Here is a 22,326-nt window from a genome sequence, read left to right on the forward strand (position 1 = left end):
AGGTTACGTTGAGGTCTTTTATCTTATGGATTATATACACGAGATTGATAGAAGAATCCCAACCCTAACCCTAACCCTGGAGACATAAAGCTTCCCAAGACTTTTCAGCAGTAGTGGAATGCTTTTCTCAGCTGTCTTCCTATATTTTATTGAAGAGTTCAAATCTTCAAATCTTCCCTGAAGCAGCCGCATTTGGGTGTGTTTTTCCAGGGCAGGCATGCAATGAAGGCCTAAAGGTACCATGTTTTTATTGCTGAAATCACAATTAAAATACATGATAACCACATCAAAAAGAGAAATCAGAAATCAATTGTTTCAGAAAATTCTTGAGTTTTGTTACAAAATGGCAACGTTTTGTTCTCACTGCTCTTTACTATGCCTATGTTTTATCTCTTGTATTGTTTTATATTTTCTACCAGCCAAAAAGTCCTATTTAGCACACATTCCCACCCCTGGCTCTGTGCAGTGGTGGGGCAGATGCCAGAAAGCCTCAAAACCTTTCTGCAGCCCAACTGATAGAGCTTGAAATAGCTCAAGTGGTGTTTGTATCTGGTATGGCAATATAGCACAGACTCTTACTTTTTCCCAAAGATTGGTACATATTTTTAAATCACTTTCTTTCTGAAGTGCCACTTTATTCCACTTTGAGTGCATAAATCATCTTATTCCTCTTTTTATGAGAAAGTAATTTTCAGTTTAATTTTCTCTCCTGTAAAACGGGGATAGCTGCTTTCACAAAACTCCCTCAGGACTCATGGGGTTAGCTGTGCTGCTCTCTCCCTTCTCTCATGGTAAAAAGTTTTTCCATTTAACCCTGTAAAACCCTTTTTTTTCCAAGTACTGCTGTTCCATCTCTCATCGTGGCCTGGGCAGGTGTTTTGATACCATGCAAGAGATGTGCTGGAGACCTGGGTGGAGGTAGAAAAGAATAAAACCATGAACTTCTTTCTCTCTTCCCCCCAAGGCTTTTTCACTAACCTTCCTATGATATGTCTTATTTAGAATATTCATATCTTTAGTCTTCTTGTGTCTGATGTGGCCTTCTAAAGACAGTGATCAAACTTTATGCATTGTGTTATATGTTTATACATTGCATGCCCAGTTGTTTTTGTAGGTACGGAATGAATCTTGTTTTGGGAGTACCAGATAAAGATCAAAGCTGATACCAAAACCAGTGAAATCAGGAATGAGATACTTGAACTGACCAATACTCCCAATAGCCAGGAGCTGTTCTTGAATTTACAGGCTCTTTTCTGTAAAACTGGCTCTGGCAGGGTTTGCCATCCCTGGAGACCTGGAGCAGTGACTGCTGCTTTCTCTAAAGGAATCTGACACAAGGGCACAGGTGTCACCAACTACCCCAGGGCCTTGACACCAACCTCTCAGATTAAAAAGGACTCTCAGGCCAAAAGGTCAGGAGAGATTTGAAATTTTTTTTTCCTTGATCAGGGATGTGTTGGAAGAAGCAGGTTCAGAATGGGTCTGTGGAGATAGGAAATATTCCCCTAGAGACAGGACAGAGTTTCCCATTGTTCCTTATTTGTCAGAGCTGCTTGATCTCTTGTTAGACAGAAAAGGCAGATCAATAAATACAGTACAAATGTTCCTGTGCTATCCTGGCTGACAGGAGGAATGACCAGACTACAATATTCCAGTTAAGTTTTCTTTTTATTCTGTCTTCTTCCTCTTCAGGTTGGGCTGAGGGCCTTTAAAAATGTGTCTGCCTGGCACATGGCTCCACAGGGCTCTCTTCACAAGAAGAGTTTATTGGCACCACAGTGAACTCCATTACAGCTTTACCCTCAACTGTAAACAGCAAAACCTCAGGTGAAGGATTTGACTTTAAATTAGCATCAGGAACTGGTTCTCTTTGACCACTCTTCAACTCGGCTCAGATTGCTCTTGTGAACTTTTGGGTTTATCCATTCCAAACTTCCTAATTGTGATAGCGATAATGGTTTTAGCATTAGCAAAGATAAGTTGTCAACAAGCTGCTGCATTATAGTGACCATAAAGTGGTTGTCTACCTTGAGGAGAATTAGGCAGTTGCATCATTTCAAGTAGGTAGTGGCTTACTACCCAGAGGAAATATTCCTATTGTACCAAGCAGCCTGGACTTTAAAAGGCAAGACACAAATATTTTTGCTCTGGCATTCCAGTAATGAATTGAAGTTTTCAGTTGCTGAATACTGTTTAGAAAAGCTGTAAACTGGAGACAAAAATCCATGGGACTTGAACATGGTAAGATCAGCGTAGTAAGCGGTGAGTAAAGTAATGAGCATCTGACCTGGTGCTGACAGCCTGGGTCTAATCATAGACAATGCAATATTTTAAGTTTGGCTTTTTGGGGTTTTTTTGGGTTGTTTTTTTTTTTTCCCCCTTAATATATCTTTTGTAACAGTAATGAGATTCTTATTGATTTTTGAGGTGCTTTGTAATCTTGTAATTTGAAGTTGTTTAGTATTTCTAAGAGGAACTAGTTCAAAACATTCCTATCAAAATTGCATTTGTTAATAAAGTGTGGGGGTTTTGTGGTTGTTTTTTGTTGGGGTGGGGGTTTTTCTACAATAAACGCATCACTAAAATACCTGCTTTAGAGGAGAAATTAAAAGAAAATTCTTCCATTAATTTGAGTTTTCTTATTCCCCAACATACCTGGAAAAGATTCAGCTGACAGACAATCATTTGGTTTCTCCATAGTATTCTGCCCTGCAGTCCCCTCCTCTGCAGTAGTCCCTGTCTGCTGTCATGGGACACATTTCTGGTGACAGCACCAATTCTGCAAAGCCAGAGACTGATAGGAGCAGACATCAATGCAGTGAGAATGAACAGCACCCAGAGCTGGGGTTCATGGTGTGAAGATTCAATTATTTATCTAAATTCAGAAACTGAGATGGAACATACTGTACAAAAGGGGATCACTGCCCAGGATTTACAGGCTGATCCTACCCAGGTCAGCATGATATAAGGATGCATTCAGCTCTAGTTTATTTTTTCCTGACATGTAGAAGTGAGGAATTGAACACAATGTGTTTCATTTTGAAAACACAAAATGAAAATACCATCCTTTTAAATACCATCCAAGATAGCAAGAACTCAGTAGACCCTTCAAAATCCAAAATTTACAGAGGATAAGATTAAACTCTTCAAGCAGTAACTTTGAATAAAGTATCAGATTTAGCCAGCCTGATAAAAATCTCTGGGTATTTCAGGAAGAATCCCAAGCTGGGGTTGTTGTCATAATTGGTCTTCATAAAAAATCTGCCTAATTTTAACTCATTTTCTGCATAAGCTGGGAAAGCCTACTGAGGTTTGGATGTTTCTAGGATTCTCTAACGAGCTGCTGAAATGTTTCCTCTTTCTTCTGTCTTCCCTCTCCAAGAGAAGTGTCTTGCCACTTTAGTGCCGTGCCATTCTTTCTCTCCTTGAGTATCATCCCAGTGAAAGAAACTGTTCTTTCATTTGCCCTGCACACAAAAAATAAAGATCTTTTGAGCTCTCAGTGTCTCAGAAATAAAAGCATTGTCATTCTCAGTGTCCCCTGCATTTCTGCACTGCTACAAAATTCTGCATTCCTCAACAACTATAGAGTAAATTGAATGTTTCCTTGTCTCTATAAATGCCACTGGACTATGAAACTCACCTTGCCAAGATACACAATAGAAACATCACTGCATTGCTTTCTGAACAGCAGCTGATTTTATAACAAGCTTTGCAGGAATTGCACCAATGAGCCCCTTTCTAATATTCCCTCTACATTTCTGCTTTTTTATTCACTTACAAGCAGTGTGTAAAGTTAGGAAGGACAGTATGTAGAGACAAGGTAGCACTGGTAAGGTATCAGTAACATCCAGTGGTGCTGCAGTATCCTAGAGAATCACATCTTGTAACTTTGTTCTTTTCTAGTGTTCTTCACTCAAGGGTCCTGGTGGGATTTGCCAATTTTAAATAATCCAGTTTTGGAGCTCTCTTCTAAAGTAAATTATCTATAATTCCTACTTTAGCAAAGGACAAAAAGGAGCTTCAGACTGACATTCACAGAAAGGAAGCAGTACAGCCAAAAATTAATTCCATGTTTTGCAATACTCTGTTCTCTGTTGCCTTGGTTGAGGGGCCACATGAGCTTTGACCTCTCTCCCAAGCCTCTCTTTTTAAAAACCAGAAAATACTTATAATGCAGGGGTTTCCCATTTCGAGGACTGATACCCTTTAGATTTGCTGGTGTATGGCTATAACAGGAAGGAAATGCAATGTGTTTATTAGGGGAGAGCCTCAGAGTCAGGGTTTTTAGGCTTTAGTTTTAGTTTTACCTTTGCCTTAATTTGTTTTAGTTTCTCCACCTGTAAAATGCAGCAGTGCTTAGTAATTCATGTCACTGAGTGTTACAAAGCCTCTTGCATGTGTGGGAAATACCCTGAAATCTTAGGACAAGTGCAAATGATTAATTCTTTATTAAATCCACCATGGCACCAAATCCTTTATTTGGAAGAAACTAATCCAATGTTTCATTAATATAGAAGCAATTATATTGCTGGCTTATCAGTCATGTGAAAAGAACCTTTCTTTTTCTTTCTTGCAGTGCTGATGGCCTTTCCTCAGAAATCATGCAGATTGATTTTGAAATTGAAGATCTGACTGACTTACCTGGGACCCAGATCATCACATGGCAGGTAGAATATCCTGGAGATACAACATCTGATTTAGGAATCTCCAAGATCTACGTAAACCAGAAAGACCTGGTGGGAGTTCTCCCTTTGGCTATGGTAAGAAACTATCTGGCATTTTGCCAGTTTTAAATATTGCTTTTACAGTTCAAGTGTCTGACAGATGCAAATATTTTGCTGAAAGGAATGTAGGGGTAGCAAGTTTCAGCAGCCTAGAAGGCTCAGTCATGCTCTCTCTCACCAGTATCCTGACTTCTGGAAGCAGAAGCTGAGTTTGTGGCATTTCCAGTACTCAGAACTCACTCTTGCTGCATGAACTGGTACCTTCAATCCCAACTACTCTACTGTTCTAGTGTTTAAGGAATTCCATTTTATCCAGACCACCATTTTTCTGTTTTCAGTTCTGACTCCATATGCTTTTAAGAGTGAAAAGAGGAATGAAATGTAGGGCATGACTTTTGAGTAACTTTTCATTACTTGGGGAACACAAAAAACCCCACTGCATAACTATCTGTTCTACATAAATGCATTCCCATGGGTTCCATCCCATCACAGTGCAATCTACAGGGACTGAAAAGCACCTTATGTAGAAAACTGTTAGTTTCCCACAATCTAAATGCGAACAGCAATTCTTTGTGTTTCTTCTTCTCTCTTTCTTTCACATTTATTCAGTGCTAGGACTGAAGTATACTTTTATGGCTGGGCCCCATTATCTTTTTAGACAATCTATTAGAAAAAACACAGTATTTTATGACACATTATTGCTTATCATTGAAAGAAAACCAAAAATCAGAGCATTTAAAAATGCAAGGTGGATGTTTGCCCAGTGACAGCCAGTTTATGCCATTGTTGAGGCTGAATTTACTCTGCACTTCCAGACTACCAGAACTGCTAATGGCTATTATTGCTATTTGCCAACTTTAGAACTACTCAGGTCTTGTGTTTTGTTTTTTTTTTTAATCTCACTAAAAATAGTTACCTTATTTGTAATGGCTCATACTTTCATTACCAAGTTGTGTTACGTCAGTTGAAATGGCTCTCTCCATCTGGAATTATGGCCATCTAACAAATCAGAGTTGTATATCTAATACTTTTGTTTTTCATGACTGTTTTCATGAGCTTGTCTCTGCTGTTGAGCAGTGGGTGATCTCTGCTGCTTTGCTGATAAAAGAAGAGGATTTCAGGTCTGCATATGGGACCAGAGTGTTCAGGGACACAAGTTCGGGAGTACTGAGGGTTAAGGCTGATTGATTTATGTGAGTTGTAAGGGAGTTTATTCATCCCATCCCTTAATGAGAAGATGAAAGATTTATCTCTTAATGGTTCCAATGATTGCAGAAAATGCTCATTCTCCTCTTAGACACCGTTGATCCATGATTGCTGTAGTATCAAGTGATACAGTGGCAAAAAGTATTCATAAGAACAAAGATTCTCCTGGCAGTTGCTACAAATCCTTCTCTTCATTTCCACTAGAAGATGGAAAAAATGATCATTTTCCAGAAGTATGAAATTCTCCACTCAAAGGTCACATGAAGTCCATGAAGTTATCAGAAGGTGGCATTTTGCATGGCAACAGTTGTTGGGATAATGAATAAGAGTGAAAGCAGAGATAAATGGAAGTGCTCCCCTGACTGCTGACAGATTGGGAATAGTTTTAACCTTTGAATTAACTGGAGCATCAGGGAGGAAACTCTGGGGTAGCACAAATCTCCAAATCTTGGTAGTACTTCACTTGGGAAATGATAATTCAAGTGCAGACTTTTCAAGATATGTAACTTAGATTAATTTCACACTTCATATTTTCCAGTGATCTCAGCAAAGCCAATTTGTAATTTACATATTTAATATATGTTTAAAAAAATAAATTTAACATTTCCATCCAGAACAACTACAGTGGAAAAAAAAGTGTTACATTATTCCTCTGTTTCTGGAGACTGGGGTGAATTTGGGTTAGTTTTGCTGGGCTTTTTAGTAGAACAATTTAGGAAGCGTTGGACAGAAATGCTGTTGAATATTTCAATTATGGGTTAATTTTTTCAAAACAACAATTCTACTGTTTTAACTTTAGACAGATATTTTGGTTTTTAAGAGACTAGCATATATCTCTCTGTACCATCTTTGGTCTTTATAGTCTTCTTTCCTAGCTTTTATGGATTTGCAGTGGGAAGACCAAAATGTCTGTATCTGTCTGGACACACTGTAAATGGCTACCTTCTGCTGAAGTTCTTAGAACACTTGCTGACTTGCTGCACTTACCTTACCTTTTCTTCTTTTTTTTCCCTATGGCATATTAGCATTCCAGCTTTTCAGACCCCTGCAGGGCCCTAGACAACACAAGTCACAGTAGAGCACTCAAGGATATTGATGAGAAAAGCTGTAGCGTGTATTTTATGGAAGTGTGGGTACCATAAAGGCTGATGTTTCTGATACTTTCATAATAACATTTCTAATTTTAAAGTGTAACAGAAGAGTTGGGAAACTGTGTGTGGGATTTCAGCCAGCCCTTGTTACTAGAATGGGAATAGCATGGGAGAAGACATTTAATTTCAGAACATTGTGAGAACCTGTGAGCACCTGTTGGGATATTTGCAATGCATGATCCTTTCCCTTAAGCCTGATGAAATGCAGGCAAAGATGTTTATCCAGGGTTATAAAATATTATTGGCCTTTTAACACAATTGCTTTGCAGTGGCTCTTAGAGCCAGACAGCAAAGTCTTGCCTTCTTGTCAGAAACTAAACCACCCACTAAACCCCATGGAAGAGGCAGTGATTTGTATGGTCAAATGTTCATCATCAGCATGGTTTCAACCGTAATCAGTGCATTTCTTGCCTGGGCTATAATCCAGCTCTCCCTATTTCCCTGCCAGCTTTCTCACTGCGAGGTCTGTGTCTGCAGGTAGTGTGTGGCCAGGGAACTGGTGAAGGGGGGGGTCTTAAGAACATATTGATTGCTAGAGGAATTATACAGGGTGTTTTATTCTGGATGCAGAAATCTGGACAAGGAATGCCAGTGGTTTATTCCATGGTAATTATTGAAAATTTGGCATGCTGAAAAAAAAAGTAATCACAAGGACAAATCTTCTGTGTTGTTTTTGGTTGTGAGCTATTAGTTCTCTTTACATGTAATACTCTTAACATTCACCTATAATAGGTTATCCTTTGAGACAGGAACCCTAGCACCACCTGAGACCTTTGAAATATAATATTAAAAAGGCATATGGTCCATTTGTTCATTAAGTGTCCTGAACATGCTAAAATGCTGAGTTTTTTCTGAGTTGAGGACCTGCAATGTAGTGTGACAACCAGGGAGAATAAAATGCCTGAATCTTCTGAACATGACAATATTTTTTATTAGCATCCTAAAGAATCACTTTCCAATTCCTATCTGACTTTTTCCTGGTGTTTCTTCCCTATTTTATTTCCCTGTCCTTTTCTTAACTGATGAATGGCACAGGTTTAATCTCTCAAATTGTACGTTTGCTGCTATTGATTATTGTTGTTCTTTAAACATTCTGTCAGTTGTTTCATAATTATGGTGTTCACCTTTTTGTTGAACCTTAATGATTAGGTAAGGATGAAAGACAGACAAGCACTGTAGCCATCTGTGTACATACAAGATAATTCCTACTGAGAAAGTCAGAGGGCAGATACAGCGTGCTGGTAAATGGATAAATTGAAATCTGTTCTGTAAATAATAATAAAAATAGTGAATAATAGAATACCTGGGCTGCTTCTTAACTGAACCATCTCTGAATCTATAAATCACATGCATTACCTGTATACATGCCCTAAATGATTTCTATCTGTGCCCTTCCTTTATTTAATAATCTGATAAGGAATGAGAGCAGAACACCTGCTTCATAAATTGCATAGGGAAGCTGTTGGTCCCAGGGTTGATAAATCCCCTATCAGAATAGTCCTTTGACTACAAGATATATTGTTAAATTTACTTTCTCCTAGATACAGAAAAATATATGCAGCGTATTCAATGTCCCTTCAGAAATTTCTTGAAAATGTTGTAGGTTCCTGGCTTCAATTTTTGATGCATTGTCTCATACATGTTTTAGATCAATATATCAGCAACTTAATATTATAGTCAGCATGGCTCACTTAAATGGAGCTGTCCTGGATCAAAGCATTATTAAGTTTAAAGCTATGGATGTTTCAGGTGGTAGTTTCAGGACATACAAAGCTGGTGAAGAAGCCAGGTAGGTGGATGGTGAACACTCCAACATACAAAATCTGAGTCTGGATTGCATTCTTGAGACACTGCCCAGCCTTTTACAGATTAACTGATGCCAGGCACAGCAGCCTCCCTTGTGTCATCTGTGCAACTGGGAAAGAGCAGAATAATTTTGTCTTCCAGAGCAAGAATCTTTGAGTACTGCAGTCATGGTAACAGTGGCTGAGTAGCCCTGTATTACCTCATGCTAATCATGATATTACTATTTTGGAATCAATAATTCAGCTTGGTTGCTGCCCAAAGTATCTCAGCCTTGCTGGCAGGCAGGGCAGCTTCCCTGGCACTGGGGCAGGATCAGTTCCCACCTTACCTGGTGAACAGGGACCCTTCAGTCTTTCTCAAGTTCAATTCTGGTGCAGGGTTTGGTTACATTTTATGTCCATGGAGTGCTTGTCTTGCCTTCTTACAGAATACACTGGAACAGCCTTTAGGAATGCTTATAATTTAGTCAGTATCAACTTAAAGATTAAACCTTATTGTTAGAGAGCTGAAATGGACAGAGATGGGATTTGAAACTTGATAAATGGGACAGTGGGGAGGTTGCTGTCTGCTTGGCAGAGGCAAAAACTCCAAAGACAATCCCAGCCATATTTTAACAGGCAAATGTAGATGGTGAACAGTGAATTACAGACTTGTATCAACAGCTGAGCTCCCATTTAGTCTCTGGTTTTGACCCATTATTTATTATCCTCAAGGAGTACAACATCAGCCTCCAAAACAGTCAAGTGAGATGTGAGGCAGAGAAAGATTTAAATCAAATGTAGAAAAAAAAAAAATTCTGAGAAGAGATTCCTCATTTATAAGAGGCTTAAACAGAGTCAGTGACCAAAGTCCAGCTCATTACTTTGCAACAAGCAGGTTTTAGTGAAGGCAAAGGATTTATTCCTATTGTGACCCCACCAAGGAGTCCCAGCATGATGAGCTGTCCCTGCTCAGCTCTGTTCTGGCAGGGGAAGCTGCTCTGGGGCAGAGTCAGCTGACCTATTTTTAAGCTGCAAATGAAGGTTGTTTAACCAAACTTGAGTGAACTGTTAGGAGGAAAGATGACATTATCCTTCACCTCAGGTGACACATAGGGTCAGTAACCTGCAGGAAAGGGTCCCTGGTGGCATTGGAGCAAAAACCAGCACAAACATTTTTCGCAATGCTTGTGTCACTACAGCTGCTGTTCTGTAAACAAGAGTGGAATATTTATTTTACAAGGCCAAGTTAATTAACTAGCTGTGAAGAGTAAATATGGGGGGGGGGGTTGTTGAACAGTAACAACTCATAAGGCATGGCGTGTAACACACTTGGTATTTAAGATGTTATTTTGTCACAGTGTTTTGGTGTGTCCTAACAGTTATCAAAGAAACATTGATTGTAAACCCATTCTGCCATTGCAGGTGAACCTGTTCTTTTCCTCAGGCCCCTTTGAGGCATTTTGGAATGTGAGAAGTTATATTTATGGCAATTCTATTAAATAAATTTACCCAAAACCTGAACACCAGTTTACCATTATACCCTTTAAGCAATTAATTGTTTCAGCTTGCTCTTGATGTTCTTTATAAAAGTTTAACTTAAAAGATGACAGGAAATAAACTGTTCTACTAACGAGCAGCATAAAAAGCTGGCTAAATAGACCAAATAAATAAATAAAATCAATTGCTACAGCAAAGAGCCTATCTATTATGTAGAAAGCATTTCCATTTAAAAATAAATTCTAATAATTACAGCAGCAGTTACCATGTCACTACTCATGGCAGTTACCAGTCACTACTGGATTTTAAAAATCCTTAGGGTATTAAAATACATATTGGAAACACTTAATTTTAACTAGTGCTGTTTATGTTCTGTCAGAGACTGGATGTGTAGCTCAGAAGTAACAACCAGAGTGCTCAGTGCTGCTGTGCAAGCATGTATTTAATTACAGCCTCACCCTGAAGAACACAGAAAACTAATGTTAAAAACATGAAGAATATACTGGTCCCTTCTTATAGAAGAGGGATGGGGAGTACCCTGAGGTTCCTCCTGAAGTGAACCAGACTCTTTTCCCAGACCAAGGTTTCAGCTTGGCTCTTCTTGCCAGCAGGTTACAGGTGGATTATGGTCCCTGGAGCACACACCTAAGTGTGCAAGTTCTTTTTAGAGTTTATTGTCCTCACCTGGCTCTGAGAATGTCCCTGCCTCATCCTCAGGCTGCCTCTTCTGCTTCAGCTTTGCCACTCCTCATGCTGGCAGGGGGCTGCTGTTTTCCATCAGGAACTGCTCAGGATAACAAGGGAGACCCATGCTGGGGCAGTGGGATAGCATGTTGGAGGCTGTTACAGCCTCCTCTCTACTATCTGCCATCTTAAGGTGACAATTAGAGATCTTTCAGACTAAATTAATGCTTTTTGTGGGAGAGCAGGAATCTGAATATCCATCCATGTGCATGATGGAGATGAACAAATTGATTACAGAGAGGATCTGCTTTTGGCTGTGACTGGCCTGGGATCACATCAGCCAGAATCAGCTGCTCTAATCAGCTTTAAGGATGAATGTTTCTAAGCACTTCCACTGACAGTCAGATTTATGAAAAAGGAAAAGATGTCTAGATAGTAGTTAAAAGCTTTTACGTTACTAATTCATAGCTTTTAAATGCAATTACAATATTCGGCAAGTTTTCAAATATTTAATAAAAAAGGTACCCATTTCTGAAGAGGACCCTTTTAAATCAAAATGATTAGTGAATCACAATAAAATCTACTCCAGGGAAATAAAGAAAGCTTTGGATTATTTTAATATTGCAAGAAACCATTTTCTTTTCAGAAGTATATCCTATTGCTTCCTAAAATTTGGTAGGTCAAAGTCTTACAATTTCATGTTGTAAACCAGACTTTCCATTCCCCTAGAAACAACTGTTGTCAACTACCAGTTCTTATTTTAATTCATCTTTCTTCTACGTAAATATCCAAGATGAGTACAGGAGATAACAGATAATGTTCTTTGCCATTGGTTTCTGTTTATGCCCTGGAAACTTCTTACCTGATGGCTGAAATTCTTCCTGTCAGTCTCCATGAATAAACCTTACACTTCATGGTAATGCATTTAATTCCCTTTCTTTCTCCTAAATCCTTCGTTTTATCTGTACTTACTTAATATTTCAAACTTTTGTATTGAAAACACCTCTCAAACTGATTATATTATAAAGTTTTAGTAGTAGTCTGTTTCATCTTGTTCCGGTGTCACTACTGACAGCAATAAAAAAATCTGTCCTTAGGCTAATTTTGGAATATTGTATCAGTCTAATTTTGGAATATTGCTGTATCAGTTCAGAGGAACAGGATGTCTTACTAATTGTTGGTCTCACAGCTTTGCCTGGATCCAAAAGTCTGCTCGTTAGATCAGTTGTTTCTGGTTCAGACAACATCAACCAAAAGGACTTTGTATTCTAAAGCTCTATCAGTCTTTATTCATTTTCAGTTTTCACTTCATATCCTAATAACTGTAACAAGCCTGTACAGCTAATGGAAGAATATTTTTCATCCAGTAAACATGTAACAATCTGTTATGCTTCAAAACCTAATTGAATCACAGGTATCTGAAGCTACAAGATGTTTTTTCCATACAGAGATGTCAATTATTTCTGCTTTTTCAGAGCACATGATATTGGCACCTACCTGTGCCCAACTGATGGGCCAGGCAGCTGAGTGGTCCAGCAGGGTGTTACAGTCCTGTGATTCCCACATCACTGAGTTTACTCCATTGTAAGGAGACTAATACATAGAGTTTGTATTCCAGTTAGAACTGCCTGTTAAAAATGGCTTGGTTTGGTCTTCATTTTACTGTTATTATTACCGTTATGTTAAATATTGGCCTTCCTCTGGCAGGCTTCTGTTGTCTGGCTCCCAACAAGCTGACAGCTGTGAGTCACCAGTGCATAGCATTTTGGTTTGTATACAGAGAATAAATGTGAAAATAATACAAGCACTTGACAATCAAAGATGCCTTATCTCCAGAATCCAACAAATGCCATAGTCTTTGGATTTTTCCTTCCAGAATTAATGATCACCTTGGGGTTCTTAGCATTTGAAATAACAAGCAATAGCTCTTTCCCTCTACAATTAGAGATTTTGTTGACCTGTCGAGCGTGCCATGAAACAGTATCTGTGCTCACTGCAACATCAATGCAGACAGTTTGCTGCTTATATTCCCAAGCAGTGAAAACCATCAAGCAGATCTTCCAGTTAAATCCAATTCTTTTCCTGTCAAAGGTTACCACAGGCTCATGAGAAAAGATCTTGATGATGTTGTTGTTGCTTAAGGTAAAAGGTTAGAAATCTTGTTTTTGTATCTGGAGCTGCAGTTGCTAGCTGACTAATACTGTAATCACCTGTAATAATAGAAAGCAACAGTCACCCAGTTTTTGTCTCTGTGGGGAATGAGTAATGAGGGCTTGGACTGGCTGCTGGCAAAGCTGCTGACAGGCACACAATTTGATGTGGAACATTGAAAATTGGGTTCCCTAGAGAAGCAGGAACAAACACAAGGATATTTTTCTTAAAAATTAAAGCCTAAGAAAAATGGCTTTGCATAACAGCTGTTGTTCTTTCTTAAGTGTGCATTACCTATGTTTTTCTTGATTAGACGTGTGCAGTTGAGCTGAGTGGAAGCAGGTCCAGTCCTTCAGCCCTGACAGTCTGATTGAGTTGCTCTGGAGCTGCATGGTGCTATGAGATGTAGAAGGACCAGAAACACAATAACAGGTCTGAACTAAGAGCAAATTTCACCAAGAATTTCTCCCTGCTTCAATAGACACAAGACTTAGAAGTCTTGGCCCCATTTCCCAACTGGTGCAAAGTCTTTGGTATTAAAAATACTATGAATTTTAAACAGAAATAATTTGGTGATGAATCAAGTTCTTGGAGTGAAGGTCTCATAAGTAGTTGATAATGTGATGATTTTTGTGCACCCCACTTTCAGCCAGCTTGAAAGGGACCTCATTTTCAGTAGGGAAGGCCTTGGATATATAGTTACCATGTGCCCAGAATGACAAGTAATCACTGAAATCACTGCACCAAAAAGTTGGGATGACTTTTCCAATTCTTTTATATTTTTATGTTAATTGGGCTCAATAAATATTAAAAAAATTTCAAGGGGGTTTATTTAAAAAAAAGAAACAGGGATGGTGGTTGGTTACTTCTATTGAAATACAGTCATATTAGGTTACAGAAAATAAATTGCTGCCTTCTGTTCCTCTTTTGTTTCATGTCAAGCTTCATTCACAGGATTTTGAAGCAACACTGCTTTACAGCACAGTAGTAAATATTTTAAAATTGTCGTTAACTGCTAAATTGTTTTCACTGAAATACAAAAGATCACAGAAAGCTTTATATTATGGTCAGATGGGGCAAATTTGGTCAAATCAAGTACTGATTTGACACTGATTTAAGAACATTCCTTCAGATCCTTATTCTTCTAAGTGTAATGTGTGTTCTCTCTTTTTAATCAGAAGATCTTTCTAAAGAGAAAAAAATCCCAGATTCACGGGGGCTGGAGAGCTGCAGATGTTCTGCTCAGAGACTCAGTTGCTCTGGGCTGTGCCCACCAGAGCACTGAACATCTCCAAAGCTGGGAAACATCCCACAGCCTCTCTGGGCCAACTGTTTCAGTATTTGACAACAACAATAATTTGTTTTTCCACATATCTAAATGGAATTTCCCATGTTATAAGTTGTGTCCTGTACCTATCATCCTATTGCCATTCCCACTTGAGAAAAGTCTGGTTTCATTTTTGTGTCCTGCTACTGGATAGCTGTGGAAAGCAAGAAAGATTTTCATTTGCTTTCTCTTCTAAAGGCTGCAAGGGCCCAGCTCTCTCTGCCTCTCTGAATACATCATTCTGTTCCAGCCCCCCACCAGCTCAGTGGCCCTGCACTGGCCTCACTCCAGCATCTCACTGTCCTTGTTTTGAGCTACAGCCCACGCTGGCTTCCCACCTCTTAATTGATGTGGTTATGAAAAGATTTTTCCCTTTTGGAATAATGAAAGAGATGTTGCATTAATTGGTTCCCTTCAGATTAGTGATTTGAATAAAACATAACTGAAAAAAAAAAGCAGCAAATTTCTCCCTACTGGAATAGATCCATCACCACTGTGGGTGCTGCTTGAACAAAGCAGGTGGCTATCACTCTTTTCTGCTTCTTGAAATAATTACATAATTTTTAGATGTGTTTTGTGATTTAGAGGTATCGTTTGGGGGCTGGGGGTTCCTTTTTTTTTTTTTTTTTTTTCTTTTTTTCTTCTTTAGGTTTTATTTTTTTAAGGATTAAAGCTTTTGAAATTATTTATTTATGAGCCATGAAAATCTCTCCAAAATGGATTTTAACAAGTGTGTAATTGGATAATTTGACAACGAGTAAGCTGAAGCCCTAGAGATCAGGAATTACACTTCACTACAGAATAGTTGTTTTTCATGTAGAATTAATTAGATTTCCTCTAGATTACAAGTAATGAGAAGAGTAGGCAATTATGAGAATTATTCTCTGACTTTTCCATCCTTCTTTCAATTGCCAGCCAGTGGTATTAAGAATTCCTTTTTCTATGTAAGATGACCTCAGAGGCAAGATGCCAGAAAGAGGATGAGGGACAATGGATTAAACACTGGCCCAGGATTCAGAAGAAAGAACCATCAGCTTTGTGTGTCACCTTGTGAGGGACCCATTATCCATTGGGCCTGAAATCTGTTGGTTCCATGGGAGGCAGGCAGGAAAATGAGGACAGGTTCCTATCAGTTGAGGGCAATGTTTTTCAGCAGCACTGCTAAATCAAGCAACACTCACTCTTCTCCTCCACCCCACTCTGTGCTGGATTGGTACAAATATCTGTGGAGCTGGGCTGAGGAAGTGAACCTGGCTAAAAATAACCATTCTTTTTGGGCTTTTTGATTTTTTTAGTGGGTCATTCTGGGCCCCGCTCTGTTCCTCAGTTTGCCTTCACCACAGGCCCATATAAAAGGAACAGCAGCACAGTCATAGGAGTGTTCAAAATAAAATGGAGGCAGGAAAAAAAAATTGGCACCAGCCTAAAAAATATGGAGAAAGCTTAAACCTTTGTCATGAGTGGATGTGGACAGCTGAACAGAGCAGCAAAGCTCTCTGCTCCAGCCAGTCTTGTCCCAGAGCAGGACAGGGGTACAGAGCCATGGAACTGACCCCTTAGTGATTTTGTTAGCTTGGTTTGCTTTGCTTTGGGGCTGTGCAAAATGGATTTGACGAACTAGATTTATGTGCAGGATGTTTCCAAACGTGTTCACATGAAAACATAGGTTCTAGGAGATCTCTGGTCCCATTCCTCCTCCTCTTTCTCCTCTCTTTCACACTGGCTGTTGGGGGGGGGTTTCTCCATAGCAGAGGTAAGAGCAAAAGAGGGGCTCAGAGAGAGAGAATTTTGTTTAGATGGGAAGGGCTAAAGCAGAGCAGATGGAGGTCTGAGACACACACCTCATCTCCTGGGGCTCTTTCTGATATAAGGCACTGTGCCACGGAGAAGTTTCACCCATGGGCTGTGTGAGGGCAGTTTCCAGGTGCTACAAAGTGTTGTCTGTTTCATTTTTATTGTCACCTTCAAAGAAGGGATGAGGGGGCAAAAAAGAAATCTGTATAGCTAAAATGCAACATTCACTGATGCCCTTTCTAATTGTGAAGAGAATACAAAAAAAAAAAAAAAAAAAAAAAAAAAAAAAAAAAAAAACCAAACCAATAACAAAATATCAAAACTTCTCAAAATGTGAGAAATGCTACTTTAAAAATATTTGACATTTAAAGAGATTACACCGTAGTCAAATAAGGAATGTAAATGTGAAATAATAATAAAAAAAGAGGTTCCATTTCATACAATTTAGTAGTACTTCTATCTTAAAATAACAGAGTCACAGCCCTAGAGATACAGTGGTTACAGTTCAAAGTGACTTTTTTCTGCAATGCTAAACTTCTATTTCCTGAACCCCTTAGCTCCAAATATTTGTAGTATTTAAACCGCTCTCTACCTTGCATGAAAATCAGCCCTGATAATTGTAAATAGATTGCAGAACTTTCAAATGTTCAAAACAGCAGTAAAACCCAATAATTGTTAAAATATATAGAAAAGTTATGCAGTTTCATAAGGGGCAGTAGAACACTGCAGTGAAAAGTCTTCACATTGTAAGTCACACTAGAAATTCCAAATTCTACTTGGAGTATTTGGGGGGCAAATTACCTTTGAATTTAAAAATAATTCTCTTGTGTTTCAGTGGAATCAAGGTGTGTTGTTTTCACATAGGTATTTCTCTTTGATCTCAAAAACATGTCAGAAAGTGGAGTTAAGTTTTCTTGTCATAATTGGGTACTGGGTAATGTATGTATATAGCTCTTTGCTGATTTGGTGATAAGAACCACTAAAAAAAGTGAAGAGCTCAGGCAGGAGGAGAAAAACAAAGCATTTCAACATTTAAAACAGAAGAAAAAAAGTTGAACATATGTAAAAATATGTAGACTATACATCTAACTTTGTCAGAAACAAAACCAGAAAAAAATGGATCTGTTTTGCAGCTGGCATGCAAGCAAATCAAAGCTTTCCTACTTTGGAGACCAATGAGCAGATGTTGTAAAAGTTACTGTAAAGTTTTGTAGTTTAGGAGTATGTTTTGTTCTCTAGTCTGTTAAATGATTTATTAATTTCTTGTTGTAAAATCCATAAAAATGTTGAACTTGGCTTTCTGAAGCAATTCTCAGCTTTCTGTCTGTCCCAGCCCCAGTCTATGTTTCCCTGGCTCCTATAGAATGAGAGGGGGGTCTTTAGGAGATAGAAAAAGTACAGTTCCAGTTATCTTACCTTTCTAATGTACCTTTTCCATATTAAGCCAGGAAGAGGAACATAATGATAAAGTGCTTTGGTAGTATTTAGCCAGACTATAGATGGACTTTTTTGTGAGTTTGAAGATGTTTTCCTTTCCATGTGTCTCCACAGCCTTATTTTAAATAGTGTATTTTCTGGGGCAGAGACTAAGTATATTATTTATGCATTGTGTCCATAGCAGCATGGCTCTGAATTCAGTTGCGTATGCTAAGAATAATATATGAGCAAGCTCAGGTAATGCAGATCGTCTGCCTGTTCAGTTTTTCAAAGGGGGCTTGCAGAAAGAGTTTAGGCCACTGTAATTCTGAGACCCAGTGAACAGAACAGAATCACTGGGATTCTGAGAAATTAGTTTATATGGAGAGAAAATTAAAAAAAGAAAAAAACCTGAGTCCTGCAAAATAGCTTGAGGTTTTTCTCATTGTCTGACATGGAAATTTTCATTTTAGGAGGAAGATCTTCCCAAGTTAGCCTGGTTTTGAGACATTTCTATTTAAATGTGCAATCAGATGCAAAAAGAGAAGGAGTTTCCAGATGGAAGAAGTGTTTCTTCTTCCAGAATAAACTCAGCCAAACTACCAGGGGCAGAAGAAAGCAGTGGCTCCACAGTGCAGACTGAGATGCCAATTTCTGGCATCCCAGCACTTGAGAATGAGGCTGAGCTTTATAGAAACTGAGATTTTTTTTGTAGGTGATAAAGAACTGGGCTAATAACTGGAAAAGATTTGGAAACCTTGCACAAATTTGTTTTTCTTGTTTCTCTGCATTCCAATAATCCAGTTTAACAAAATTGGAAGAAGCATCATCAAGAATTCTTTAGGAGATTGAGGAGACAGATTTTATTGCCTTGTACATGTCTAAAATGGACTCAGTCCAGAAAACTTCACATATTAAGGTCAGAGGCTATGCTTTTCAGTTTCTCTTGATAAAATTGCATAGAAACATCAATGAAGAAAGAAATCTGCAGAGAAATACGGGAAATTCTAGAAAAAGAGAAGAACTGAACTTCTTTTTCTTGCATTTGCTATTTATCAGGGGCACAGGGATTTTATCTGGAGTTCTTTCAGCTCTACCTGTCCTGTCTGAATAAAGCAGAGTCTCAATAAAAGAGACACCAACACTCTTCCAGAGTCCTTGAGAGCTGACCTGATTTCAGCACTGTAGTAAATTCCCTCTGGGCATTGTGCAACCTAATAGAAAGGGTTTCTTTTTGCTTTTGTATTGCCAGCAAACCACCAAATATGTTGGGTTACTGCACTGACTGGATTAACACCTGGGCAGTTACCACCTCTGCAACATCTGGCTGGCCAAGAAATGACCTTTTCAAACCTTTGTGAGCTGGCTTTGATCCAGTACTTGTCAAGAACAAGATTGCCCACCCTGCTCTCTCTTGTGTACAGCAGGTAGTGGTGCTCTGACCACATGCTCATTTTCTATTTATATTCTTTTTTGGATTTACAAGATTTCTTTTGACATTCTGGAGTGTCTAGTGTGGAGGCACTTTGAACTTCACTGTGTTTCTAATACTGTTCTGGTTCTTTTTCTAATAAGGACTTTGTTGAGCAGATCTTAACTGTAAGAATTCTTGCTGCTGGTGCCTGGAAGCAGTTGGTAAATATGAATCTTCCCAAAAAAAGTCTAACAAGTCTAACTATTGCTAAACCAGTAGCACATCATGGTGAAATGTCTGTAGATACCCAAGCTATTTGTTTATGCCTATAGATGCTTGTAGATGAACAAAGTAAAGGCTTATACTGCTGCTCTCCCAGGTGAGGAGGCAGCTTTGTCGTTAAAAAGCTGTTTGGCTTTAAGAACAGAGCTGTGATTTCTGCTGGTAGAGCTACATTAGGATTCTCTTGCTACTTTTCACACTGTCTGGCTGAAGGGTGTTGGGCAGGTCTGTACTTCAAAATTGTTATGTTGGACAGTCTTAGAGAAAGTAACAACAATTTTATCCTTAAAATAATTATTTAATCCTTAAAATGAATAATAAGTTTTAATTTGTCCTCTGAGACTGGCTTTCTTAAGAGCATGTCAGTAAACCTATCAAAGTGCAGACATTTCTAAACCTGACCCTTCTGTGTATATTCACTTCCTCACCTGTGGGACAAGGATACCCAAGGGGTTTCTCTCTTCTGGAGCAGTATAAGATTTAGACAAATAACATTTGTTAAGCAGTTTGAATTCCTTCAGTAGAAATTTCACAAATGGTGAAAACAGGAGAGGAGAATCTGGATGCTCTGAAAAGCTGAACATAATAGTGGTTTTAACTTTATACCTGTCTTCCCACTGCCCTCTGCTGCGTGGCTCCTCTGACCTTCCTCTGGATTGAATTCCATCACATTTCAGTGTCCAGCTGTGAATCTCTTCTCAGTCACTTTGTCTCACATGTCTGTTTTGCAGTGTTCCTCATAAAGAAAAGGGTGAAGAGTCATTCCCTTTCAACAGTCACTACATGCACCTGAAAATGTATATTTACAGAATTCCTTTAGTAATGGTAATTAATGCACAGAAAGGACTTAAAGTGGTAGCAAAGAAAAGAAAGAATGGGAATGTGATAGCTGAAATATTAAGCATTAACAAAATGGCATTTAGAAATATCTGCCACTGGGCTCTTAACTTACTTTCCCCTCCTTTTTTTTTTTTTTTTCCTTAAGTGGCTTAATCAAAGTTTGGACAAATAGCTCAAAGAAAGCATTTAACATTTAACTTATTTCTTGTTTTCAAAAATCTGAATACCAAGAAACACTGAAGAATGTTTGCAATAAGTGCTTAGAGGAACTTAACACAATCTAATGTTACATTTTTCCAATAACCATACAGCACTTTCCTAATCTTTGATATCTTACCAATTTTAACACTGATTACAATAGCAATATTTTAATTGTATCCCATGGTGGACTTCTTAGTATGAGAGACTCTGTCTAATGCCATGTACACAGCTCTCCTACATGGTAAACATTTTCTGACCCTTTCCTGGTAACACTGGTCATCCCTCTCCCCTCCAAATCCCCACACAGCTTGGTGGATGCTGAAAAGAGTTCTCCCACTCCTCTTTCACATTTAAGAGCAAAAAGCAGCTCAGAAATCTGTCACCATTTTGTTGGATGGAGATAGAAAAAGCTGGATGTGATTTCAGGGTACAGCTGGACAGTGGTCCAATACAGGTTGATGCTGTCCCAAGACCATGGAAGTTTTTGGGCCAGCAGCTTTGGTTTGGGCTGTAGCTTCATGTTTCACTTGAAGTATTTGACAAGTAACTTCAAATGTCAGCCTAAGAAAAACTTCTGTGAAAAGCAAGTGTTAGTCCAGCTGCAGCTAATGTGAGCACTTTAACTTGTCACTGTATCTCTGAAGGCTGTGAAAGAAGGAAACTGTCTGTTAATTGGTTTCATTGTAAAAAAAGAGAGATGTCTCTTGGTCAAAGAGCAGCTTTTGTGTTGTTGCTTTATGTGGCTGTCTGATTGGCTTTCCAAGTAAGTCTCTGCCTTTTGGAGAAAGTCAAAGTAAGCATTTCATACCTTGCTTGCATAAACTGTTCATATTGTTGGAAAAATCCCCATCACTGAGCAAGTGTCATTTATGTAAGAAGAGATCCACAGGAGCTTGGACTACTGTGTGCCTATAATTCTTTATGGCTGCACAAATTACTTGCCCTTCTCTGTGCTGTTCTCCAGGCTTCAAAGAAAAGGATTGATTTTCAGAATTAACTGGAAAGAAAGGAAAATGAGTTTATTAATAAAGGTATTAGCGTAAGAGCTCTGAGCCCCAGGCCTATTGACTTGTTCCTCCACCAGAACAGATCAAACTATCAGCTTGCTTTTTGTCTTGCTTAGACTCAAGTCAGAATCCTTCCCATTTCATGAGTGTTTATATGAGGAAAACAATGCCTTACTTCTGTCCTGAATAAGAGAAAAACATCAGGTGATGTTCAAAACATGTTGAAAACAGCCTTCCATTTGTGAAGAAAAAAATGAATTGGAATGGGCAGTGTTTAGCTCTTACCTGAACTCCCTTTTGCACCTTTTCAAAGTCTCCAGTGATGTGCAGGTTTTCTGTGTTCAGCTGCAGGTCTCCCATAACCAATCTTCAAGGAACTTGCCCTACCTGGGAAAGAGGGCTCACCTTAGCTTAGGTGAGCCTTTTTTATTATTATTATTATTTTTTACTTTTGATGTGGGACTGACATTTTTATTATAGATGAGGTTTCTATAACAATGCTTGTGGGATGCCATTAAAGGGTTACTAACAGTGAATTAGTGAAGCCAGTTTAGTACCACCAGTCAGGGCTCTTGGGAGGATACAAAATTGAATGCACGTATTGAAGACCCTTGGAGGGCATGAACTGTGACCTGAAAATACCCTTCTTGTTTAAATACACTTCTTTGCATCTTTATTTTAAAGAGCAAAAATAGACGTTTCTCTCTAGCGTAGCTGGAAAACTGATCGGAGGATCTCTGAAATTCTTATCTACTGATACACTGTTCTTCCTCAATATTCTTAAGTGGACCAGCTTGAAAGATTGCACCAACACAGCCCTACATTAATGCAGGCAGAGTAGG

At 38.7% G+C, this 22,326-nt stretch overlaps 1 protein-coding gene across 1 annotated transcript in view; it reads left to right on the forward strand.

Annotated features, from left to right (window-relative positions):
* The window catches only part of TMEM132D (transmembrane protein 132D), a 220,228-nt gene that overhangs the window by 122,146 nt on the left and 75,756 nt on the right, over window positions 1-22,326 (forward strand). Inside the window, exon 4 of the mRNA XM_071763088.1 lies at window positions 4,580-4,763. Coding sequence (XP_071619189.1) covers window positions 4,580-4,763 — 184 coding nt within the window. The remainder of the gene's footprint in view (window positions 1-4,579; window positions 4,764-22,326) is intronic.

Source organism: Heliangelus exortis, chromosome 19 (genome assembly GCF_036169615.1).
Source record: "Heliangelus exortis chromosome 19, bHelExo1.hap1, whole genome shotgun sequence".
Lineage (NCBI taxonomy): Eukaryota > Metazoa > Chordata > Aves > Apodiformes > Trochilidae > Heliangelus > Heliangelus exortis.